Source organism: Pygoscelis adeliae, unplaced genomic scaffold, assembly GCF_000699105.1.
Source record: "Pygoscelis adeliae isolate BGI_AS28 unplaced genomic scaffold, ASM69910v1 Scaffold48, whole genome shotgun sequence".
In the NCBI taxonomy this organism is placed as follows: Eukaryota; Metazoa; Chordata; class Aves; order Sphenisciformes; family Spheniscidae; genus Pygoscelis; species Pygoscelis adeliae.
The window spans coordinates 1,359,489-1,387,211 of record NW_008825618.1 but is presented as its reverse complement, the minus strand read 5'-3'; the positions used below and the strand labels follow the sequence as shown (position 1 = coordinate 1,387,211).

Genomic DNA, 27,723 nt, shown 5'->3' with positions numbered 1-27,723 from the left:
TAAGGATTGTTCAAAATCACTTAAGAAAGATGTGGAAGAGGAAGAACAACAACAAGAAAATCAATGATTCTTAGGTCTGATCAGATATTAACTACATAATGTTATTTTTAAGACAAGAACGACAAAAATGAAAGACTGGTTTAAATATTTTATCCCCAGCCCAATCATGTCTTATCCTATAAATGCCGATCCTGAAGGACAGGAATTCACTATAGAAAAATACCTCAGCTGAACGACTAACAAACAGAAAAGATGAATGAAGTTCTTAACAAACAGAATTCAAAACAATACAAAGTATGCTTGGGAGCATTTAACAACAGATATCTGTAGTCTGTGTAAAACCAGATAGCAACTTCAAAATTATGAATAAGAACTGAAGCACTCAAAAATCAGAACTGAAATTAAAACCAAGCACTCAACACTGTCTGAACTTTCTATCTTAACCTTAAGACTTGAAAGTGCATGCTCTAAATTACAGATTCTCTATAGTTTTCCAATACCTAAACTATCAAAAGCGCAACTTTTCATACAACCTGAGAAAAGTAAATAGCAGTATAGCACAGAAACAGTGCAGAAAGCTGTTGCATTTGGCTTAGTGAAATCTGCAAAGTAAACAGGGTTTTAGAAACTTCAGCATTTGTAAGGTTAAGATAATTTCAATTTCCTAAGGTTTGAACTGAACTCTACACAAATTCAAGGCAGCTCACAGAAGCCTTGGGGTATTCCAGATTTTGAACTTTATGCAATGCAGGTCACCTTGCAAACAAATGAGCAAATGACACTAGATAAGAAGAAAGAGGCTACAACACTAAAATCACAGAAAAGGCCTGAAAGATACCTTTCCCCTAGGAAATATAGCCCTAGCTACACGGTTAGCAGAAACCCTGGCAGGTGATCTGTATGATGACAACATCATACTAATGAGTGGAGGGAACTGCATGTTCCAGTGGGCATATCTCATCTGCTGGTACCAACCTGAGCTTACTTCGTGCAGCAGGTATGCTGTAGCTATGATTGAGCGAGCCTTGACATGCCCCTCAAATTTCAATCCTGCAAGAGTATAGCAATGAGAAATGTAAGCTGAGAACCCAAGAGATTTTAAAGGGGGGCAGGAAGGGAGAGAAGATGGATTGATATGTATGCATCCAATGAAACATTCAAGTGTATACCATTTTCTACGGAGTTTTGACTGTTTTAAAGAAAAAAATAGTAGGGAAATTGTTTCCGTCCTTCACTAAACTGAGTGATATGCATTATATGGAAGTATATCACTATGCTATCCATAAACAACTATTGAAAGAATTTCTGGCTTAAAGTCAAATGGAAATAGGTTGTATGACTTTCATGATATACCTGCATCTCTAATATGAAGTTTCCTAATTTTATGACATAAAAAAACCCCCTATCATAAGAAACAAATCTGGACTGTATGTACCAAGTATGGTATATTCCTGGCAAAACAAATCACAAGAAACTAAATTAGTCTCATAAATTATAAGAATGACAACATTACAGATCACTGATTAAATCAGATTTGTGAATTTGTTTACAGTCTACTTCTTAAATTCTCCCTTTTTTGTAAATAAGCATCACGTTATTTAAACAGCATGTTTTACACAACATACCCGCAACTGAAATTACCAAGCCCATACTGACATACCGAAAGAATGATAACTGAGAGGTACTCCAGTTTCCTCTGGAGAGTAAAGAAGCTGCCTTTAAGAATGTATTCCTATGTTGATTCAAAATTAGAGATCTAGGAAGATATACCTTATGGCAAAGACAGACACAGCAGACCTTTTGTATTCCAGTAACAAATCACGTGCTGTAATCTCCGTAACTGAGAACAATCCAGCGTCAAACTACAAATTGTCTAAAATTCCCTGTCACCAGGCACATTACATCAATGCCTACCTGCATACATAGACTCATACACACACTCAAACCCATTTCTGTAATGATGGCATCGCTCAAAACCACTGAAAACAAGAACTCAAGGCGGTACACTTCCCAGTTGCTCTACACCCTGCTTGGAATTCACAGGGAAGTCTAACAGCATTAGCAAGGACGAACACAGAAATCAATCTCCAGTGCCACATCTTTTACCTAGAAAGTAAGATCCCATTTAGTCTAAGAGTGTTCATTACATCTTAAAATATAAATTGTGAGAATTTAAATAAACCGAAACCGGGAACATGGTGAAGAGAAAGTGGAAACTGACAACAATTCAGAAATCGTGCCGGCACCATCCATTTTAATAATCCACATAAGCAGAAGTGCAACAAAAGCTAAATTGCAGAACAGCATCATATACAGTCATATGAGTATCTAAGTGATCTTTAGAGCTAAAAATACAGACAGTGAAGTGTCTAACAGGCAATGAACTAGTGACTATTGCACCTAGCTGACTTGGTATTCATGCATTTACTCATCCTTTTTGTACAAATACATGAAAATTTAATTCAACAAAGATACAGCATATTAGAAAATGTCAAAAGCAGTAAGAATTACAAAAATACATAGTTGTTGGAATGACTTACATTGATTTGACAACATATGTATTTCTGTAATTGTACATATACATATGTTATCAAGTACCTATCTATACTTGTAGAGCTAAAAGGTGCCTTTATAGTGTTTCATATCCCTCTTCAGATTATTTAATATACTGTGAAACTTTACTCCTTTATCAAGTTTTCTCAAAAGGTGCCAAATTATCATTTCTAACAGAGGAGAAAACAAGAATTCTTATTCACAGAAGTGTGACAGATACGCTGTGCAAAAAATGGCTGAAACTCATAACATGAACTTCTTTCCAAATTGTAGCACTTATTACAAAACAGTAGAGTGCAGCTCTCCGCTTGCTGCAGGAAAAATTGAGACTGAAAACACATCATCATTGATGATGACTTAATTCATGCTGACTGAAGCAATACAAAAACTTCAAATGATTTTTTTAAGCTTTCCCGTGACACAGAGAAAGCTCAATTTATTCCTGTGGACTTATACCTATGCAAAACATACTGTCAACCTGCAATTAAAAAAAAGGTCATTTATGAAAAAGAATCTTAAGAAAATTGCATTATACAGCTGAATAAAACTGTACATTAACAGGGAATTAAAATAAGAACCGCATAATATATTATGAAAAGAAATATTTGAGCCTTTCTTTGTAAGTCTGTATAACCAAGTATACATACAGTTCCTGCCACCAGGAAAGAGGGAGTTAAAACGCCTCTCCTCTCCTCTCTCCTCTCCCCAGTGAACACCTGTTCAAAAGGAAGGGCTATTAAAAGAGCCAGAAGAGTAACAGGAAGGGCAGTGCGTTTGGAGGAAGTCACAGATCCTTAGGTGGGCACAGAGGCTTGGGCTGATCTCCAGGAGACCAAAATTCTGGTTTGTTAGTTGCACTGTTTTCATCGATATTTATGGTCAGACCAAATTGCTGAGCAGACTTCACTATTTACTGCTCCGTCACTCCAGTTAGTTACCCTGCGAGCTCACAGAATATTTTGGAATAGTCAGTGCAAATGGTAAGAGACCAAACTACTGAGTTATAGCAGCAACATGTGAAGTCTTCACAGGCATTTCACTCCGAGTTCCACAAATTCAAATTAGTAGGTTCTAAATAGCAAGGGCACAATTTAAGTTCTTCTTAAGATTGCATCAACTTAATAGCAAGTTTCTTTGGAAGAGGTGGCACTTTCACTGTTTGAAAAGCAGACAGTATTTTGGGCCAAGAAATCCGAGTCTGAGCTCCTAATTTCTAAGTTTGCAAAATTTTAAAAGAAGCTTATCAGTATCTAACAATCTGGAAGATTTAGTACAATCTGTTTTAGCACTAAGGGCCTTAGTATTAAGAACAAGAGTCGGAAAGGAAAAAGACAGACCACACCGACTTTATCTGACTGGCGTGAAGAAAGTGATTTTGCACCCTTACTGCTGTTATCATAGTGAGAAACGGCTATACTACAGATGTCCTAGGAGAACAGCAAAACATGCAAAATCCTCACAGCAAACTTGTTAAAAGCTGCTTTTTGGAATAAAAACTTGAGGCTTGCTGAAAACTGCAAAAAAAAAAAAACAATAAGGAAAACATTTCTACCATTTCCTCAATAGTCTCATTTATAGTTATGCGTCTAAAGCTATATCCATGGCAGTAAAATTAATTTCAGGGGGTCAGAGAGTAGTGGCACCCTGCAAATATTAACCAGCTTTTTTGTTGTCTGTCAGTTTATCGCCAGCCAGCCAGTGCTTTACAACTTTGGAAGTTAAAGACGAAAACTTTCTACTTACTGTCACAAATAAAAACATTACTCAGTAATTTTTGTTCTTTTTGAGTCCAAATACACTGCACTGATTGCATACATAACAGTGTTTTAAGCAACACATGATTTTTAAACCAGTAAGACTTACCAATCCACTTAAGGCTAAAATCCAGATGTAGGAACCAGAGGTTAAGAGCTAGAAGACAAGAGCAGTGATTTAAAATTTTAATTTTACAAAGCTGTTGTTGTCTGAACTACTATGCTGCAATATTATATAGGCTATGTACTTATCATGACAATGGGAGAAGTCAAGACATTTATCTCTGTGAACATTCAGTTTAACATTAAAAAAAGATGTATTCCAGAAGTAGCAGAAGTGGAAAAAACACAGGGATCCAACAATTGTTCTCCTTCTACAGAACAATACATTTTATTTTCATATAGCATACTAAGTATTAACAGGATGTCAGTTATAGGCTGCACAGAAAAACAAGTCTGAAAGATAGACTGAAGCAAAGGAAATGACTCAGCAGCAACAGGAGAAGAGTTCCAAGCGGGGCAGCCAATGCAAGTGAAGCTCTCAGACATGCAGTCACGGAGAGACTAAGCACGAGCATCAAAATTAAAGAAATAAAGTTCTCACCCAGTGGCATATTTGTCGACATGAAATCACAGAAATAGGTTGGAGTGAATTTTTTAAAAAATCCTTATAAGCCAACAGGACAGCCCATCATTTCTAGTGAAGTATGTGATTAATTACCTGGAGAAGGTTATTACCAACTGGAAAAATGGGCTGAAAATTAGACTGATACTGGTTACTAAAATAGTTCTGCACGATGCTGCCTGAATCATGAGAACACCTTCCCTCTAGACACTTCTGGCTACGGAAAGGGTGACTTGAGATAAGGGCAGAGTTTACAAAAAAGGAGAAGGCAAATGATTTTTCCCTCAGCCTCCGTGTGACGGCAGCAACCCTTCTGCACGCAGCAGGGAAAGATCCAGCAGAGATACAGTAATTAGTAACAGCAGTGATCTTATCGGAGGTGGTGTGTGTATGAAAGCAAAAGGCAAAGGACACGATGGAAAAGAGCTCAGACAGTATCATGACTTTCCCAAAGACCGGAATAATAGTGGTATTGACGGGTTCGGAAGAGAGGAAACAAGATTTCTGAAAGATCAAGAAAACAAGGTGCTGGAGCAGAAATTGAAAGAATCCAAAGGTTGAAGAGCAAAAGGGATGAATGAAATGTTCATGTGGAGCACGAGTCAATGTTCTGAAACTGACCATTCATTCTAAAATACTCTCTACCACACTTCACATAACTATGGTGCTTTCCATTGCTAGTGCTAGAGCTATTTTTGAGTCCCTGGAATATATAAAAATGAGTATAATTTCTCATAAGTTTGCACGTCTCCTGTTTCATAATTCAGGCTGTGACATGAGTGTCCATTCATTTCTAGGCTGCTGGGGTTTTTTTGTTGTTGTTTCTTTGAACAACTACTGCCTTTCTGTACCAAGTACCTATATTTTTCCACTCATATTTAACACTGTCCTGGTTTCAGCTGGGATAGAGTTAATTTCCTTCCTAGTAGCTGGCATAGTGCTGTGTTTTGGATTTAGTAGGAGAATAATGTTGATAACACACTGATGTTTTAGTTGTTGCTAAGCAGTGCTTACACTAGTCAAGGCCTTTTCAGCTTCCCATGCCCTGCCAGCGAGAAGCTGGGAGGGGGCACAGCCAGGACAGCTGACCCGAACGGGCCAAAGGGATATTCCATAACATATGATGTCATGCTCGGTATATAAACTGGGGGGAGTTAGCCTGGGAGTGGTGACCGCTGCTTGGGAGCTGGGCTGGGCATTGGTCAGCGGGTGGTGAGCAATTGCACTGTGCATCACTTATTTCATATATTCTTTTATCATCATAATTATTATTATTATTATTATTTTCCCTTCCTTTTCTGTTCTATTAAACTGTCTTTATCTCAAAAATAGAGATAAAAACAAAATCAAGAATAGAAGCAAATTAGAAAGGTGAAAGATACATAGGCCTTAGCATCAGGTTCTATCTTCATCTAGTTCATTCTGTTGACCAAAAAAAAATAAAAATTGTAGAATTGTCGATTATATTTTCCTGTGCAAGACAATCAAGACAGAAGACAGCAGAAGAAGAGATCACTTGCCCACCACTTCAGCATGTAAAAATGCTTACTAGCAACACATGTTTTTCAATATTTTAGTTGATGGGACAGTCACTAGCTAAACATATGTGGAATCATACATGTGGAAGCATCAAAATTCAGAGACAAACATATAGAAATACTAACTACTACATTAGTAATTCATTAAAAGATGAACAAGCAAGTACATACCATACCTGTAAACCCAGTATGTAGACCAGTGTCTTGTTTGTGATAGAAAAGTGGCCTAATACTTGTGTCACCTGCACTCTTGGAATGGAGGAATAAAATGGTACAAACAGCGCAAACACAGGACCCAAGCTGCAAAAAGAAAGATACAGATGGTTAGTAAGAATGATACTAGCGACAGTAGTGTAAAACAATCAAAAGTAATTAATCCTAAGTACATAACAATCAAAATGTAATACCACCTTGCAAACAAAGGTCTTCCTTGGGAACCAACGATAACTTGCGGCATTCAGGGTAACGGATTCATTAGCAAATAAGAACAGGTGACAAAAAGAATCTTATTTCCTAATGTTTAGGACTAGAGGCAGCAGAGAAGGCAGCATATTTAGTCTAGTAGCAGACTGTTTCTATAAATACAGCACACAAAGAACAGCAGTAGTCTCCTGCATCAGAACAAAACCTCTTTGATTCAAATGGACAAATGGTAAGGATGATACCTTTCCCAAAAGGTTATGGAAACCACTTCACTTACGAAGTTAAGCTCCTATTATTTACCCAGACTTAAGGTGTTAGAAGATTGCCAATAGACTGCAGTATCTAAGATGGGAATATTGACAGTTTGATTTAACTTCCCCTTGCCAGTGACTTCCATGGCCCTACAAATAACTAACTTTCTTTAGGGTCCTCACCTTAATCACAGCACAAGATGTTTATTAAGTTTCTAAACCCTCATTAGAAGTAGTTTCATGGAATTTAAGACTCAAGCACCTTTTACAATGACCAGATACCTAGACTGAACTTGTGAACATAAACTAGTGCATTTCATCCATATACCCAGATACAAAGCCTGTGTTCCTCATGAGGAAACACCCAGAAAACTAAACCATGTATTAAAGACAGCAGAAGAGGCCACAGGAGAACCAATGCCAAAAGCATGGATATGGGAGATTCTAGAAGAAAAAGACTTCCTAGGATGGAGAAAGGGAAGAAAAAAAGGTCACTTTGAGTAGACACGACCTGCTCCACTGGCGGAGCTGCGGTGGCAGCGACCTCCAGGCAGCAAGCTGCAGGCAGCAGGCAGGGGGAGGCTATCAGCAAAGCGCACGTCTCCCCCAGCTGAATCCTCGCCCGTGGTTCTGTACTGTCTTGTGTCCGACAGGCGTGGGATGCTGCACGGGGTAATTTTTCACTGCTCACCAGCTTACCAAAACTTACAAGAGCTGCAGTTTCCACAGACCTTTACATGAAAGGGATCTTCTTATACTCAGCGGGAATTCTGCAAACAGCACAAACCAGGACCTAAATAACTTGAAGTGTTCACTCAAAAATACATTTCCCTTCCAGAGGAACTACTGGTAAGAGTAATACTATGTGAAATGATGGTCTGAATAGTAAAACTTACATTTCCTGAGTAACTGCCAAATGCAACACCCACAACACACCACAGGGAAAAAAAAACCCTTAAAATATTATTTTTACTCATTTAATGGGCTGTGGCTTAAGAGCATTTCGTTATCATTTTGTTTGTTATATCTGAAGTTCAGCTTGCTGAAAAGCTTCCTCTCTGAGGACTTAACTACAGTTTAGTTGTAGAAACATTTTTAGTACCATCCGTTAAACACACAGTCAGATGCACTTGAATATATAGAGAATGCTAACTCAGGAACTACTGAAGAATGTTCAATTTTGCATATAATCCTTCTTACATAAACAAAAAACACCTGTATAAACACACACAACACATTCTTAAAATAAACTCAAATTATTTCAGTTGTAGGAGTCGATAGGCACAGCTATAAGAGTGCCACATACAAAAATAATTCTTCATCAGAAGTGCTTCCACTGTAGACAATATTCACTGAAGTATATCAGGTTTTATAAGTGAAGAGAGAAGAAAAACAAAGAAACAAGACCTTTTTCCTTCTCAGAAAAGTAATTTTAAATTATTTCTTTCTACTCTTACCAAGTGACCTGAGGGAGTACCAAAATTGTGGCACGCTTTTCAGGTTTTATTCCTCCTGTGATAAATAGTGACTCAGACACAGAGATTTCACATGCAAGAGTGCACTCAATCATAAAATGGGAAAGTACAAAAAGGAATTTCCCATGACTGCAAGTGCGTTTCAAAAAGAGATCAGAGAATGTTGAAAGGTTCCTTAAATGTTAATATTCACCATTAACGTCAACAGAGACCATAGAAAGCACCACCTCAGTCCAGGGTAGTGATCCGTGTAATTCAAAGTCCAGTGTCTGACGCTGCTCGGTATCTGACCATCTAGAGGAGCTAGAGGAAACCTAGTGGTTGACCTTTTATCCTAAAACAGTTAAGTTTGTAGGCAGCACAGATGTATGCCTCCAAAGACATCAGTTTTTGTTTTTTAGACAGAGTTCACATCTAGTATAAATAGGTATTACACAAATATCCATTCAGGTATCTTTCTTTAAAATGTCAAAACTAGTGCCCTTCAAAATATCTTGTGAAACTCATTTGTACAGGTAACTCCACCATGTAAAAATTTATTCTGATAAATTTTAAACTTTCACCCTCAACTTTCATTATATAATTCTGTACTTTTTCTTTGAAAATTTCAGTTAATCTTTTCTGTTGCCTTCAGAATTTTTTATACATTACGCATGCCTTGTTTTAGAATATCTATATGGAGATGCTGCTTATCTACAGTGGGTCTGTCAGAGAAGTTATCTACGTAACAATACTAGAATATGACTGACGTAGTAAAGGATGGTAAAGGGTATGACAACAAGCATAATATGACAGCAAAAGGATGCCTCAGGAAAATGTGGACCCACTGCCTGGTAGAAAAAGGGACCTAGTGACAAAGGACATGAAAAAAGCCAAGGTACTTGATGCCTTTTTTGCCTGTTTTCACTGGTTAGTTTTGCCCTCAGGCCTCTCAGGTCCCTCAGCCTCCTGAGGGACTGGAGCAACACCTGCTGTAAAGGAGGACGGTTAGGAAGCTCTTGAGCCCAACTGGCCATACAGGAGTCAACAGGACCAGGTGGGATGTACCTCAGGGCGCTGAGGGAGATGGCCAATGTTACTATCATTGAACCATCGTGGTGATCAGGGCAGGTTCCTGGTGACTGGAAAAATGCAAATGTCACACCCATCTTCAAGGAGGGCAAGAAGAGGATTCAGGTAGCTACAAGCCTCACCTCTGTCACTGGGAAAGTTGTAGAGCAAATCTCCTAGAAGCCATTGCCAGCCACATGACGGACAAGGCGATTGCTAATATCCCATATGGATTTACCAAGGGTGACTCTGGCGCTGTGGACAAGGAAGGGGAAAGCAACGAATGTTGTACGCTCTGACTTTAGGATGGCCTTTGACTCAGTCTGCTCTTGTGCCCTTGAAGAAAAACTGGGGAGATACGGACTGGATAAGCAGATCTGAGGGAAACTGGCTGCACTGCTGGACTCAAAGGGTTCTGACCAGCAGTACAAAGTCCAAGCGGCAGCCAGTTACTAGCAGCTTCCCTCAGGGATCCACACTGGGGCCAATGCTATTTAAGGTCTTTATTAACGACCTGGATGATGGGACAGAGTGCACTCTCAGCAAGTTGGTGAATGACATCAAATTGGAGGGAGCAGTCAATACTTTGGAGAGCAGGGCCACATTCAGATATTCCTTGATGGGCTGGAGAAATGGGCTGACAGGAACCTTATGAACTTCAACAAAAGCAACTGCGGAGTCTTCCACCTGGGTTGGAATAACCCTGTGCAATGGTATAGACTGGCTAGAAAACAGATTTGCAGACCAGGAGCTGGAAAATCCTTTGAATGTTAATCAGCAGTTCACCCTTGCAGGAAAGGTCAATTGCATACAGGGCTGCATTATCAAGCGCGTAGTCACCAGGCCAAGAGAACTGATTGCTCAGCACTTCTGAGCCTGAACCTGAATCATTGTGTCCACTTTTGGGCTCCTCACTTCGAGAAAGGCATTGATATACTGGAGCAAGTCCAGCTGGTCCAGTACCATACCAGGTTGCCCAGAGCTAGAATGTCCATCCTCAGAGATACAGCATGGACACACAGCCCTAAGTAACCTGTTCTTGTTGGACACGCTTTAAACACAGAGTTGAACAAGATGACTGCCAGAGGTCCTGTCAAACCTAAGCTACTCTATTATTCTGTGGATAATCAAAGCCTTGTTCCTGAAGCTCATAATCACTGGAGGGATTTCTGTTCCTGTAATTCACTAGGGAGGTACTGTCTTGGTTTCGGCAGGGATAGAGTTAATTTCCTTCCTAGTAGCTGGTACAGGGCTGTGTTTTGGGTTTAGGATGAGAACAAAGTTGATAACACACCGATGTTTTAGTTGTTGCTAAGCAGTGCTTACACTAGTCAAGGACTTCTCAGCTTCCCATGCTCTACCGACTGAGGAGGCTGGAGGTGCACAAGAAGCTGGGAGGGGGCACAGCCAAACTGGCCAAAGGGACATTCCATACCATGTGACGTCATGCTCAGTACATAAACTGGGGGAAGCTGGCCGAGGGGGCCGCTGCTTGGGGACTGGCTGGGCATCGGTCGGCGGGTGGTGAGCAATTGTACTGTGCATCACTTGCTTTGTGTATTATTATTATTATTATTATTTTATTTCAATTATTAAACTGTTTTTATCTCAACCCATGAGTTTTTCTCACTTGTGCTCTTCCAATTCTTTCCCCCATCCCACCAGGGAGGGGGGAGTGAGCGAACGGCTGTGTGGTGCTCAGTTGCCAACTGAGGTTAAACCACGACAGGTACAAACATGCATCCATGTACTGTAAATAAAAGGACTGGTTCTTAACTCTTTTAATTATGTTAATTAATTGTTTGGTAACATATAGTCAGATTCAACATCTACAAGTGGAAAACATACTCTTATTGAAGGACTACTTCAATTCTCTCTTTTCCTTCACTTCCCTCTTTGCCTCTTATTTTTGTTTTTTCCCCTCATCCCTTTTAACCTCCTTTCCTCTACTTTCCTCTACTTTCTCTCCTTTTCCAGAGACCTTCGTCCCGGCTCTTTGTTCATTTTACTATGAGAATATCAGGAACATCCTTTAAAGCGCCATGATTAACTTCTATTAGAAACTTGAGATGTCTGTGTGCAAAGAAGGGCCACAGACACAAATACATGCTGGCACTAAACTGAGTTTATGCCCACTTCGTGTTTAGGACATTAATTTAAGTCATGTGGGTTAGAAAATAAAATTTTCAAACAAAACAGAAAACTCTAAGACCCGAAAAATTAAATTCTAGAGTTTGAACACTCTATATGGACACCATGTCCATCCCAAAGGTGTACTGTAATACCAGGCTCTACAGCAATTACATCCTCATTTCAAGAGCATGTTGAATTTCAACATTTGCAGTGAAAAAGAAACACAGCAGACCAGATGGGAACATTCTACATCGTATGAAGAGAGGAGACTGGTTTTGCACAGAGAAAAAAAAAACCTTGAAGAAACAATAACCTTGAAAAAAATACACCAGAGATGTAGAAACCACTGCCAGAGAAGAAAGAATCAGGAGCAAGTACTTCTCATATGAGAAACACGCTACTTAAAGTTTAAAAGGGTGAATATTAAATGCAGGTTAAAATAAAATATTTTAATATTAGTAAATATATGCACAAAATACAGAAAAAATGGTTGTAAAATGTATGAACAAACGGGTAGAAAGCTAAATGTTACTTCTGCAAAAATATCTGCTGTTGTCAATGGAAGTTCTGCGGGATTAAACTTGCAGAAATAACCTGTTATTTTATTCAGGATGACTCACTACACTTACTAACTGCGGTGCTGTATTTTTCTTCATTTAAGTTCTTCATAAAAACATCAACCCAACAAATTCATAACCACTTATTTTTCTGGGGACTAAAAATATCAGTTATAAAAGCAAGCTCCAGATAATAGAGAGTATGTAAACAGTATGCTTGTAATTCAAGTTACTAAGTTACTTCAGTGCTCTGCGTTCCTACACGCTGTCTAGACACTGCCATATTACACTTGAGGTGCCAGCCTTCATTCTGAAAATGTTAAACATTCTCAATAACATTCCTTAAAATTAGGTAACTCCCTGGAATATGACCACCCTTGATAGCTGGGATCCTCTGCCTGATGGAGCCAAGCACTCAAAGGAACCATCTATCGCACCCAACCCTTTTGCAACACATGAGCAGGACACCCTAGTGCCTGAGGCCTCTCAATACCAGCAAAACCATTAGGGTACGTTACCCAATACTCATATATCTAACTGCCACTATTTCACAGGAACGCAGGAAGAAAGCGGGGAAAAAAAACCCAAGACAAAACTTGAAGTTGTGCATCTTGAGGGGGAAAAGAAAGGTTCCTCCCGTCCATGGATATCTCAGCAGAATTACCGCAATTTATTAAAATATAAGACCAACCAAGCAACCAACCGAACACTTTACAATCCCGTCATGAAGACGGAAGTCAGACACCTACCTCTCCTAAAAAAAAGCTTTAGTTTTTAATGCCAAGACTATCCAACAATTTATTCCATAAACTGCTCAGCTCCATTGTAAACCAGTTTCAAGTTCCTTTCCCTTCCCATTGGTGAGCTAATCCAGACCTTTCCTCTTCTGCTGGCTAGAATCCGTCTTCCAATTTCAGTTTTAATTTCTTCATCATTAATAAGATACTAACATATGTAATCATTATTCTTTAGCTTTTTCTGAACAGATCAATTAATCCTATCTCCTCTCAACCTCTGTTGTGCAAAGCTGACTTATGGTACCTGACCATTTCTATTCTACCAGCCTGCTGCAATATACAACATAAAATTTCTTCAGTTAGGCATTCACAATATACTGCAATTCACAATATAAAGGCAAGCAATTACTGCAGACCATCAAAGAATTATTCAGCTTATAGCACTATGAAGATTATTTTTTTTTTAAATGAAGGCCCCTGTCCTTTATTTAAGATAGGACTAGCATGCTGCCATTCATGTGAAGGCCAAATTACGGAGATACAGATGAAACTGATGGAGCGTATAGGAATGGCTGGCCAAATCCTGTGCCACAAATGAGTACAGTATCACAGGGACAACTATTTATCCTTAACTGATAAGTTATTAATGTCAACTAGGTGTTACAGAGTTAGTTACCCATGCTTACCCACTGCCAGTTGCTGCTCTGCATCAGATGTCTGCAGCAAGTGATTGATGGTGACAGCTTATCAGGTAGCTTTGACTTCATGACTGATCATTTTAACCAAACCAGAATTTGAGTTCAGCAAGAGAGAGGAGCTTGCACCTTTCTAAAAGGCAGGGGCTCCCAGTGAATCCCATACTCAGCTAAATCTGGCACAGAAACTGGAGCTAGGCAGAAGACATATGAAGGCACAAGGAAACATTGAAGGAATTTAGTTGGCAGAGTATTTTGTTGAGGAGGTACAGTTCAACAGCTGTATTGAAATTGTTAGTGTCCCAAGTTCATCTGAGATTGGGTGCTTAATTTCTTCTTCTTCATCTAGATTAACATAACACATTTTATTTGGCCTCTGCAGAGTTACCATGAATCACTGGTGAATCATCATTTACTGTTCCTCTAACTCAAGTCACTTGAGAAATCATGTTGACAGAAAAAGACAGGATTCAGCTACAGATTAGTTCTAGACACCTGACCTGTCTCCTAGAAAACAAAAGGAGTTAGTTTTGGAAGGAAAGGCAGTTTTGCAGTTAAGGAACAGGCTGGCTGGATTAATTTTCTCGTTGATCCATAAACACACTGTGTAATTCAGAAGTAATTTCTTACCTTGGGTAGTAGTTCTCTAGATAGGGAATTGTAAAGCTAAATCCAGTACCATTTGTAAACTGCCCAAATAGAGTAGGGACTAAGTAAGCAGACAGAAAATAAATCATCACAGGCATCATAACCTACTGGTCAAAACATTAACTGCACTGTTTTGATGTCACCATCTCGGAAAGTAACAAATTAGTATATTAATTTACATGTTACGCTCCTTGCATGCCAAAAGCAAAACAGTAAGCTTTTGCACACAAATGGTGAAACCAAACATATAACTTTTTGATACATGCCATGTCTTGGTTTAAATGTTCAAATCCTGGGACAATCAAACAGATATCGGACAAACAGCAGCTGTATAAGAACAGAAAACAAATAGCTAGAAGGATAAATAGCAAGTGAAAGAATGCAACCTGTATCATTTAGCTCAAGCACTTAACATCACATCAGGCTAGGCTGGATTGGTAGCTAATACATCAGCGTGACTCAAAAGGTACAATCTAGTAATGTATCTTAATCAAAGGAAGGCAATATTTTATCAGATCAGAGCAGGAAACACATATTGGCCCTATTTTATAATGGTAAAACTATTTTGAAATAAACATTTCCTTTAATATGAAGCTGTGGTACTAATGTCAGTCCTTGAGCAAAGACTACTACATGCCTGTAGTATCGCAAAATTTCCCATTTCTACTACTTATTTTTGCTGCTAGACAGGGAACCACGTTGCAGGGTTACTTTGTGTACATATGAAGCAAGTTCCCTGTGCAATTTCCCTTTAAACAGTCTTTAATTCTCATTACTTCATTTAAAGAGATTCTACTCTGCGATGAAGCTGAATAATTGAAAAATAATTCAAAAACAAGAAAGGAAAAAATCCAGAATAAGACCAGTAAGTCCTCTCAAAGACTTTCTGAATCTGGTGTTAGAAGATAAATGCCCCATAAAAACTGAGGAGCTGAAAGTCCTAGACGGAGCCCTTCAGCTCCCTGGCATCTAGGGGGAATCAAGTCATGTCTGCACTGGAAGTTCAGCACCAAAAAACCCAAAAACAAAAACAAAAAAAAAATCAATGTACAGTGCCAACTAAATGTTCCAACTGGGCACAAAAGTAACTCGCAAGGCTCTATTTCATTCTGCCATAGCAAGAACGTTTCCCATAAGACAAGGTACACTTAGTAAAGTTTAACTTTGTCATTAGATCTGCATTTACTTCAGGCTTTCTGATGAGATGGACATGTTAGTTGAGATCATATCTCTGCACACCTCCAACACTGCAATGTCAGCAAACACTTGTGCCGTGAACACAGCCCTAACGTTTCCAAAGAGGCATTCCACCCTCTGCATGGGTTGGACCCGCCCAAAATAGCATCATCATGCCTACTTGCTGGTTCTTTAACATCAGGCCACTAAATGAGGCCACTTTAAAGATAAATAGTTCTTCGCAGTCATGAATGATCAGTATGAGTTTTGGGGGAAAATCCCAGGTAACTCTCAACCACAGCCTCTAACAGCAAATGACAGGATTTTCCATCTATCTCTGATCTTCAAAACCCTCTTAACAAACACACAATTTAACTCTTAGATCAACGTTCTTTACCCAGAAACAAGGTTATTCCAGGTAACAAGGGGTTATCTCACAATTTGACATCTCATTCCTTTCCTGTTCCTTAGCCACCCATTCTTATCAATATCATTTTAGGGGAATCAGATTCGTGTTTTAAAAGCTGTTTATCTTTAATGTATTTACCTTTCATGTGTATTATTATTATTATCCTTGCTCAAAATGCAATAAACAGCTTACAGAGGCACACATCCTCATTAATCTCTCAAACCGCCAGAGTTCTTCAACTCCCTCATATACTTTCAAAGGGCGTTTCTGTAAAGCCTCATCATTACGATACTAAAACAGTGCTGGGAATGTACACGGGCTGTCAAGACGTCTGTTTTCACACAGCATCTCAGTATGCCTCAGTTCTGAGGTTTTCTTGTGCTGTGTCAGATCTGATCAGTAAGAAGCAGTTTTAAAGCGTGTACTGATCATACAGCTCTTTGCTACAAACTAAGTTTCAGATATTTTTAAATGCAAATGGCATATAAACAAAGTTTTTCACTCAGGGATTTTAGTTGGTCAACAATTAGTGAAGTAAACCTCTGGGTAAAGTCCCTTCTGTGAAACTCAGTAATGCGTAACGTCAGGGGGGAGGTGGGAGGGTTGTTTCTAATTACTCTCTTTGAACAGACTAATTGTAAAAGGATTAAAAATAGATACTTTCACATCCCATAAAACAGTAGGCAGCAAATCAATACCAGCATACAAACCCGTTTTTTTTTAAGCACTTGAAAAAACCTACCCCTCCCACAAAAGAGACTCACGTAATCACTCTTGAAAACAATGTGCAAGAGTAAACTTTCGCAGTCAAGCCATCCTGCTAATGCCCTTAACTGCTCAGAGGATCCAAGAAGCTACAGATATGTAAGTACAGAAAAGAATTAACTTCTTAAATATTTTTTTTTTTCACTGAACAACAGCAAACAATTCCAGAAAGATTATTTCTTTTTTGTACTATACTGAATATTTTCACGTGGTAGGAAGGATGAATGATCTTTGGATGGGAGAGACAAGGCTCGTGGAAGAAATTCTGCGATATTTTATATTCACATATTAATATGCTGTCAGTTAATTTTTATTTAAAGGATCTGTTGACCCTCAGCATCAACAAGTTATTTCAAGTCCTTTCTTACAATACAGCCTTTTGACAATCACAGGGAACATTTGATACTGCATTAGCTTAGACAATTTTTTTAGCAATAGAAATTTAAATTATACTAATGCAGAAATAACTACTGTACAAGTAGTAAGGGAAGCACTGCAGTTCTTAAATCATTCACTGAACCTCGCAGAATACTTTAATAGTAGGAGAGAGCCTTAAAACAAATCCGTACTATAGTCGTGAATACATAGCTTGCTCTATCACATGCGCTCCTTGTCTGTGGAACAGCCTTTATTATCAGCTCAAGAACTCCTCGGTCACTCTTCTCACATCTAACTATTGCAACAGAATATTTTATGAACTCAAAGTTTTATGAGCTAATTCCTCTTTCACCTTCTGACACACATTTCTTTCAAAGTTTTTAGAAGGAATTCTTTTTCTGAATCGCAATCGCCAAACATCTTTCTCCTTACTACTGATCTTCATGCCACAAAGCTAAAGAAATATTACAAGTGATACAATTTTTATACATCTTCCCAATTAAAAAGGATCCCTTTTTCCTATCATACTGGCAAAACAAGATAGACTGTTCAACAGACAATAACTCAACTATCATTTATCTTAAAAAACAGAGACAGCATGCATGCCTTTGAGCACAGAATACAAGAGGTCTGTCTAACATTTTCATGGCTCCTCCTGAAGAGACGAGGGAACAGAAAACTTATCTGGCAATTAGTCTTTAAGAGCTCAAGTCTCATCCCTTTCTGTTTGAAAGATTGAGGAGTATGTATACATGTAATGAATAACAAATTTAAGCTAGAGTTCTGAAGTTGTAATCCCTAAAACTAAAGACTGTGCCTGTACACGTTCCATATCACCCAGAAAAAAAAAAAAAAAAAAAAAGGTGTGCATGTTTCCTAGTACTAAAATACAAATTGTTATTTGACCCCTTTTTTATTCTGCTTGCAGGAATGTAATTGTCAGTGGCTCAGGTTTTTATTTTGTTAATTTGCTATATTTTAGGCTCTCTCCTTTTTACATTTAGTATACTTAGGCAAGTAAACTGAAGGGAGGTTAATCATCTCAGCATCAGCATGGCTCTTCACATCAACAGGCATCTTTGGCAGAGATGATTTATGTTAGATAGTTCTCACACTTTGCATGGGATGGATCACATTTGGAAAGAGAGATCCAACAGATAAGAGCGGGACATGCACACTTCAAATTACTTCCACGTTTTCTTTAACTAGTTATGCAGCATTTCAACTCAACTTCTTTATTTCCATTTCGCTTACTGTAGCTTCTGTTATTTTTGAGCGCCAAATATAACTGTCATACAACTTTGCAAAATCTGTAGTAATAGATAAAAGCAGAACCATAAAGATCCTGCAGCATGTGCATGTGCAAATTCTGTTAAGCACTTAAAGAATGTTATAATTCTTCATAGCCACGATTAAGACAATTTCATTCATGAAAAGCATACTTGGGATTCTCTGACGTGTGGCTTACAAATTTGGCTTTAGTACCCCAACAAATTTGGGTCTATACCAAGGAAGAATAAAAGGACTAGCCTGGAAACTATCTCACCAAAATTAGCTGTGGGTTGCGACCTGAGGATTCAGTCTTCAGGTCATTAGGCCTGCTCATTGTCATTTAGGACACAAAACTCAACAGCTTTTGAAAACAAGGTAAATTAACATAATGCACTAAAAGTGTATGAGTGTTAAAGTATTAGAAAGAAACAGGAAGCTTTAGGACACGCCTGTCTCTTGCCTCAGCTTTTATTAAACCACGTGTAGTTCCCAAGCTGCCAATACATACACCTAGATATAGGTACCTTAGGTATATGTTCTTTCTGTATTAACAAAGCATTCTACTATGCAACTTAGCATGCACACTTCTTAACATACATAACTTAATTGAATCAAGCCTTTTTCTCAAACAGAGCAAACACTCTACAATGAAGATCACTTGTATGGTAAATTAGAAATTCAAACAGTAAATATGACGGGTCAACAGAAAACAATTCATTTTAGAGATTAAAGAAAAAATTAAACCTACATAACCTACATATTTCCCATATTCTACTATTTTTAAACTCTGTAAGCCTTACACAGCTTACACCTACAGAGGACTGGAAGCTTAGTAAATCCTCAGGTCAGGTATTGCAGTGAAAGAGAAGTCTCTTTCCTGACCATTCCTTTTAAATCATTTATACTCTTCATGCATACATAAACAACATTATTCCCCAATACTGTTTGTTAAAGAAATATTGTCCATCTCAAAGTGACTAAACCATACGATGTATAGAGTCAGGAGAGATCTTTCTAATGATCTGCCATGCCTTTCCAAGAATTTAATTAGTATCCCTCTTAAATTAGCTACTGGACAGATGCACCAGGGATTCATCTCCAAAGAATGAAAATTATGGAGACAGACAAATCACACATTAGATCACAAGACACAGTTAAAGCCTTCTACGTGTTCCCTGTTCTGCTGAAAAGGCAGATGGTGCTCCTTCAGCAAAAGCAGGAGACGAGAACAAGAAGAAAACTCATTTAGCATACAGAGGGAGCTTTGTATCCCTGTTTGCACATAACCCAAACCCATGCAATCTAAGGTTGCAACACTGCAATTGCTAGCTCATAGCTTAAGTCTATGCTTGTTAATAGTTAAATGTATGTAACATTACAATACTACATATAAAGCTCATCATACATGAACATCTCTATGAACCAGGGCTTTGGATTACGTAGTACTTCCAGACTGGAGCCACCATTCTGTTCATCAAACACCTTTTGCAGTGGGCACTCTACTCTGAGCTGGGCTCTTGCGTACTGCAGTACAAATGTAAAACAAATGAATAAAGCCAGTCAAACATTTTTCACAGAAAACCAATCTCCTAAAACAACTTATTTTCCTTCTTTGATGGAATTACAAAATCGGCTCAGAAAGGCAGCTGCACAGATTTCAGATATGCCAGATTTTGTAAGCAGCTTGACATGATACTGTGATTTTTTTCCCCGAGTGGATACTATTGCTATCAAACATCGAGAAAGCACACAGGATAGATTAAAAGCTGGCTAGCTAACAAATCTCAAAGTAATTGGCTAAAGAAAAGCTTTTTTTCCATTGGCGGTCAGAAAGCAAATACAATGCTAAGACTTGAAAATGGCAAGTGAGAGGATAATAAAGAACAACCTGCACTGGTTGCAAGCCCGGGCATAACATTAAAATTAATTTTAAACTCTCTTAGGCATAAGGTCCTCCCAGGTAGAAAGCAGAGAGCAATGGCCATGCCCCTAGACTGGAGATATCCTAGGACACAGTGAATCTGAGAAGTACTCCGGGATCTCAGTGAACTAACTTCACAAGCTCCCAGCGCAATGCTACACAACTCTATCTCAGATATCTAATCAACTGAGCAGAAAAAGCTGGGACGTAGTGGTGAGTATGCTTCCAGGTACACCGATACCAAGAGGCATCTGGAACCCCATCTCCTGTGTGGGACTAAGCTGGGGTTAGAACAGACGTCACAGGACTGTTTTGCCTTGTGGTGAGACATTTGAGAAGTTCACCTTGAATTGCCAAAACCATGAGATTGTACAAAGGGGAAAGGCTCAACAAAAACAGCAACTGCAAATTAATTTTAGAGAAATTTAAATGAGACACACCCACATTTTTTAACAGGGAGGTTGACTGACCAAAAACTACAGTACAAATGGCTAATTCGCTTTCTCTTCAGTTCTCCAAATCAAGACCAAACAGCACTTTAGAAAATATGCTTTAAATGAAAAGTTAGTGGAATCCATATGCAAATAACTAAAATAATAACATAACCTGGATTATACAGGAGGTCACATTAAATGAGTAAGAGGTCTGTGTCATTGAGTATCATGTGTCTGCAGACTCAGAAAACGTAAAAACCTGAACAACCTTCTTTACAATACCAATATAAAGACAGGAATTTTAAATACTTTATGCCTTAAAATTTTGCATGTACCTCTATACCAAAAAATTGTGGCAATGTTTTCTAAAATTATTAAATTGGTAAGGTAAATTCATGTTTGGTTTTTTTTAAGCATATACTGCAAAATAGTATCATTAATAAACTTAGAAAGCCACTGGAGAGGGGTATTTAATCCAACAACCTAGAAGAGCAAACATTTTGGTAGTGATTCTAGAGTGTAGCTTCAATGGTGCATCTGGATTCAGGACAGTAAATGGGCATGTTCTCATAAGGTATTCAGGCACACAGATCATTAAAATCAGTAAGAATCAAGTCCAGCTAGTCTGAGATTTGCAGCAGTAAGGAGGTAACATTCTCTATTTTTGCTCCAACAATGCAAAACACACAAAAAGTACGCAAAATGGGCCTGTTGTTGTTTTTTCAGATACATTCTGTGGAGGATGTCATATGCTCTGTATGTATAATAAGCTGATCACTAAGGATTGCTGCCAAGAAATAAACAGCAATCTGACACAAGGAACAGGATTAAAAAAAAAATTCTTGTCTTACTTAATAGTCTAGACACCTTTTAAGAAGAAAGTATTTTTTTAAATGCAGCCCTGTTCAAGATGGACAAGAAAATACCTGCTGAGGTGAATGGAGTTCATCCAACAACAATAAGAGCTCAGATGTACGAAGAAGTTAGCGTAGCTCAGGTGATGTGCATTAAGTTGTCAGATGGTAGCAACCTTATCATCTGTTTGGGCCCCAAACCAGATACAGCATCTCAGGGTTTTTTTAAAATATGAAAAATATTCAGGTAATATAGCACCTAGACACCATGGTGACTGCTCAAAATGCCCACGCATACCTACATATAGAGAAAATACTAATACTCATCTGGAGTATTATAAAATGTGCTCCCTACATTAACAGTCAAAATATTTTGGGGACAACAGAGGATGAAAAAGAACACTTTTCCCACCCAGGGCTGACTCCCTGCCGACATCCTCTGTCAAGGAGCACAGCTTAGCTGATGTGCACGCTGCCCTGGAAGGCCCATGAGCTGTGGTCCTCCAGCTTTATTCTCATCTGTTTGTGGCCAGTTTGTCCTGCCGTGGAACAGCTCTCCACGTATATCCATGCTAGCACCATGGATAGACACAAACTCTCCCTCGGCTAGGACTCCTTCTCAATATAGCCATGATTTTTTTTCCATAGGTTTTATGCGAGGGTGAACATCCTATTTTGAGCAACAACAAGTTCTAAATTAATTTATTACATTAAAGATCCAACTTCATAGCACAAAATTAGGTAACATGCATTTTATGAAATTCTACTCTTGATGTAAAAAAAAAAAATTCACTGAAATTACTGAATTTTTCCTAAACCATAGTTAAACGTGTTTGTATAATAGATATTCTACATTTTACAAACATTTATAGAAAGACAAATGAATGGACATGACAATTATGCACATTATTTATGAACCAGAACTTTTACAACTTTACAGTGAAAATAAAATTATGCAGTTAATATGCTGTAGCTAGTTACTGCAATAGAACTGTTTATCATAAATCTTAGATTATTCTTCTTTACGTATGTTTAAGAAATGATTTTACCTAAATTTCAAGGAAGAGATGAGCAGAAGATAGATGTCATGCTGGGAGCATGAACAAGTAATCAGAAGCATTTAAATAAGAGAAACAAAACAAAATACCTCACTGACTCTTACCCAGGTGCCTACACAAACCCACACCATTTTCTGCAAAAAGCAGTCTGTTACACTTACGTAAAAGAAGAGCCATCCTACACGCTTCTATAAGGGAAAAGATGAAACAGGAGGAAAGTATACCAGAACTATCCTCAGTGTAGCAAGTACTGTATTAATCAATCATCAAACACACTAACACCAAGATGCTGTGAATGATGCGGAATTAACTAATGTAAAATTACAGACATTCTTAAATCTGCACTACAGCTGGAGTTGATATGTAAATAGCAACTGTAATTTTGTATTAACTTAATTCCGTTATTCAAACCACAAAACTCCCACTTCAGATTTGACTTCCAACCCTGAATGCAGTATTCCCACCTCTTGACACGTGGGACATACTTTACAGGTATCTTAAGATTATCAGAACACTGTACATCTATCAGTCAGAAATGACTCAACTGTCTTTCCTACTGCCTGTGCAACACAGCAAACATGGACTTAATATACTACCTGGATGCTAAATTTCTTCCTTAAACATATGTAATATAACTCATTTATGTATTTTACTACACATCATCCACTATCCACAAGTTTGCTGTTTACAGAGAACCTTATGCACCCCTGCTAACCTAGCCAGAAGTCTGATCAGACTGGCTTATAATACAGTATGTGTTGCAGGTACATTAATTGTGAACAACCTGAAATAAGTAGGACAATCTCCTCAAAACATGAAAGAAGATACTAACCATTTAATGCTTTCACAAGATAATAAAAGGATAATGAATACTTTCTAAAACATGTGGCTTAAAACCCTTAAAACTGAGAGGTATTTTCCAGAAAGACTTTTTTAAGATACAACAGGCTACAGTTTGTAAATAGTGTGTGTTGAAAGGCAGATCCTCAGAAATAACCTAGACGTTTTAATTAAAGGTACCAGACGGACTTAAAACTCAGGTTACAACAGCTTTTACCTCCAGATAGTATTCTGCATTAAAACAGAAGCAATCTTGTTTTGACTGCTGTTTTAATCCATAAATGGTGCCTCTAAGAGGTGCCTCTAAGAGGCACCATTTTGCAGAACAGCTGCTCGAGGAGTAATGTTAGATGCCCCATCCTTTCTGACATTTATGCTTACACTATGCAACTGTCAGGTAACAACACACCTAAGAAATATTTTGCACTGGAAGCAATATCAAGAGGATGGGGTCCTTTCCATTTCTGAAATTCTGCTGCATCGTTTTTATATTTCTAAGTCCCCCAAATCACTGCCACTTTGCAGCTCTTCCATGCTATTTTTGACTGTGCAGGTTAAATAATTTCTGAAATCTACTAAATTGACAATGTGTAAAATATTTCAGCTGGGTTATCTCTCTTCTGCAGCACCACTAAAGAGTGACTAAAGTAGTAGTCTTAAGAATTTATGTATGTAACGATATTTGAATTAGATTCCAAAAGCCAATTCTTAAAACTAGTATTAAACAAGCTGAATTATTATAATGCCAATATGGTAAGAGTGCTGAAAAAAATTTAGTTTCTCTAAACAAGTTAAACCATCACAATGTGAATTGTTAGAAACAAAAACTCCCTAAAAATTAACTGAAACACATTTAGAAGATTTTATCTGCTTGCCTGACCCTTGGGGACTTCATATGATCCTTTATCACGTGGTTTCTTCTGACTCCTTTTTCCCCTCAGATTGCTTTAAACAGTCTCCCACCTCCTGACCATCTATAAACTTCACTTTCCAAATACATTACATCCCTGGTTTATTATTTTGCCCCATCTGATTTTTTTCAGGAGAGAAGGAATTGGGATCAAAACAAAAAAGCCAAAAAGAGCCATCTTTTTGTTTGTTTGTTTTTGGAAGGAGGCTTGAAAAGTATTTCACCATAATGAAGTTTCATTTCAGTTTTTTTATAATCTTGCTTTTTGCAGCAGAGGGTGGCCATCAATATGCAGAAGTTGTTTATCTACATTTATTACAAAATGTTTCCTTTTGTTGTTTTTTTTCATGTTAGGTCTACTGAGCTTCCTGCAACAGTGGTTACAGAAATGGACACTTTCACAGCTTCTCAGACAAACAGTTCGACCTGTGACTTATATGAGCACAAAGATACAGCACGGATACTACTGTCTGTCTTCTACAGCTCCATCTTAATTCTTGGGGTGCTTGGAAACACCATTGCCCTCACCGTCATTTTTAAAAACAGAAAGAAGATCAACTCCACTACCCTCTATTCAACAAATCTCGTCTTCTCCGATCTCCTGTTCTGTATCGCCTTGCCTACAAGGATAGCCTACTACGCCCTGGGATTTCACTGGCCATTTGGAGAAGCGTTATGTCGAATAACCGCTCTCTTGTTCTATATCAACACCTACGCAGGTGTAAACTTCATGACGTGTTTGAGCATTGACAGGTTTTTCGCTGTTGTCCACCCCTTCCGATACAAGATCAGAAGGATTAAATATGCCAAGGGCATTTGTGTCTTTATCTGGTTTCTTGTATTTAGTCAAACTTTCCCATTACTTATACAACCCATGTCACAGGAAGAAAAAGAAAGGACTACGTGTATGGAATATCCAAACTTTGAAAAAATAGCACATCTACCATTTATACTTCTTGCTGCCTGTTTAATAGGGTACCTTATTCCCCTGGGGATTATACTATTTTGTTACTCTCAAATTAGCTGCAAACTTTTTCAAACGGCCAAGGAAAATCCACTGACTGAAAAATCGGGGATAAACAAAAAAGCCATCAATACAATCATATTTGTAATTATAGTGTTCATCATCTGCTTTACCCCTTATCATGTTGCAATCATACAACACATGATTAAGAAGCTTCAGAGTGAACCCTTGTGCACCGAAAAGAAAATTTTCCAGAAGTCACTCCATTATACCGTGTTTCTGATGAATTTTAACTGCTGCCTAGATCCTTTCATCTATTTCTTTGCATGCAAAGGATACAAGAGAACTGTAATGAAAATACTGAGACGACAAGTGAGTGTATCCATTTCAAGCGCTGTCAGGTCACATCATGAAGAAAGCTCACGTGACGTGGGAGAAACGCAAATGATGGTACTTGCAAAATCCTCCAATGGAAAGCTACCTGAAAAATAAAGTCCGTAGTACACCGCAGTGGAGCAAGCTTAAAAATCCAGGGCCCACAGTAAAAACTCTTAGTGATCCCTGTACAGCAGCTTAAGCAAGATTCTGTTTCTCAGGATGCCAGGAAATCAAGGAGTGATGCTGGACTGAAAAAGAATTGTCACAGGACAGCAGGAAAACTCAGCATTATAATTTCCTAGCTGTATCATTTCGACTGATCTCATTATTTTTTCCAGGAGATATGCACTGCTGTGAACGTTCAAATTCCATGGTGCACATATGTATGCCTGGATGTTATTAACTCAAGCAAAGACTCGATTCACAGTTTGGGTGTCTGCGAAAGGATTAAACACAAATAGCTTACAATTCAGACTGACTACAACCAGAACATCTGAAAATTTAAGACCTCTAGCTGAGCTCCAATTACAGCAATGGTTCTGTTAGCCAAGTCACACAAGCAAATGAAATCAAACTCTGAGATAAAATGGACAATTTCTGCATGTTTGACTACCACAAGTGCTTAGTTTGTAGCCCTTTGGAGGGGAAACTGCATTTTATAGTATTTGGAGCATGAATGTCTTATTGGACAATTCACGTAGATAACATTGTCAAATGTAACGGATGAAAAGTTAATGAACTGTTTGGTTCTCCCCAACACTGAGTATCTCCCGTATGTTAAATCACTCATCTTTGCAAGGTGTATTATCTCTTTACTCCTTTTCCTAAAGGAGAACTTTTCTTTCTAGTGTGTATTGTAAAAAGTCTCTACTCTAGTTGTATATAAATTATTTATAAACACAAAAAATAAGTTGAAGCAAGAGACTGTAATATGAAACTGCACCATTTCAGTTAAAAGAGCAGTGATACAGGGTTCTTCAGAACTTCTGATGACGTCACACACGGACACAAGACAAACGTTTTACAAAGAGGAATAAATGTTCACAGTTGAAGCCACCAAAAAGTAAATTAATGGGTTAATTCTGATGGTGTGAGATGGCCACCTCTTTTCAAGCGCTGTTTACCTGAGAGATCAATAAATGAGAACAGCAGGACTGGCTGGGAAAGAACAAGCTTTCCCATCACGCCTTCATACAGCGTATCTGGGATCCCTTTGGGCACACTGAAATTGGGACAGCAAAGAGACCAAATGACTTAAACACATCCTGCTGGAATCGGCTCAATACCAGTTGAGTATCCAGGATGCAAGCCCTGGGTTCCTGCTGCTGTGCCCTTCCGCCATGTGTCAGTTTCCTTCCCTACTTTATTCCTGGCCCCCCTGTCTTTTCTTTTGTCTTCTGTCTTATTAATATGCCTTCACCTGCCAACACAACTTGGTAATTGCACCATGAGGTTGTGATGGAAAAGGAAAATTAAAGAGTGCCTGATAATTATTGGTAAAAGCTATGCCAGATGTCAGAATAAATGTTATTTATTGCAGCTGTATCTTTCTGGCATTGAGGTTGCACTGGAAGTCAAACAAACATAGTTACATTTGTCATCTTTGCAATTCCTTCCTTCCTCACGTGTTGACCTCCGCCTACCTGCAAACATGGAAGGGTCATATCTGAACAGCAGTACGGAAACATTAAATTAACAATTACTTTCTTATGGGAAAGAAAATGCAAAAGACCCTATATTTCATAGCACTTAAGATCATAAAAATCGAGTTTCTAATTACAAAAGACACTATGCAACTACAGGAAAACAGAGTAAGAAAAATAATTTTTAACAGAAGTTTTACTTAATTCTGTATGCTATAGCAGTTCTGTTCTTGTCAGCTCTTTTAATAAACTATTTCAAAGTTTTATTTAAGAATTTGTTCC

At 38.2% G+C, this 27,723-nt stretch overlaps 2 protein-coding genes across 2 annotated transcripts in view; one reads left to right on the top strand and one right to left on the bottom strand.

Annotated features, from left to right (window-relative positions):
- Nucleotides 1-27,723, bottom strand: part of UBAC2 (UBA domain containing 2) — a 141,637-nt gene that overhangs the window by 31,307 nt on the left and 82,607 nt on the right. The window contains exons 5-6 of the mRNA XM_009333363.1: nt 6,647-6,770; nt 4,417-4,464 (exon numbers count right to left, since the gene is read on the bottom strand). Coding sequence (XP_009331638.1) covers nt 4,417-4,464; nt 6,647-6,770 — 172 coding nt within the window. The remainder of the gene's footprint in view (nt 1-4,416; nt 4,465-6,646; nt 6,771-27,723) is intronic.
- Nucleotides 16,836-25,912, top strand: GPR183 (G protein-coupled receptor 183). Its single transcript, XM_009333333.1, has 2 exons — nt 16,836-16,888; nt 24,811-25,912. Exons 1-2 carry the CDS (start codon nt 16,848-16,850, stop codon nt 25,910-25,912), a joined length of 1,143 nt encoding a protein of 380 aa, XP_009331608.1. The 5' UTR covers nt 16,836-16,847.

Coding starts and splice junctions, on each gene's coding strand:
- GPR183 (XM_009333333.1), top strand. CDS start 16,848: ATGCCCTTAACTGCTCAGAGGATCCAAGAAGCTACAGATAT. Junction 16,889..24,810: donor ATCCAAGAAGCTACAGATAT/GTAAGTACAGAA, acceptor TTTTCATGTTAG/GTCTACTGAGCTTCCTGCAA.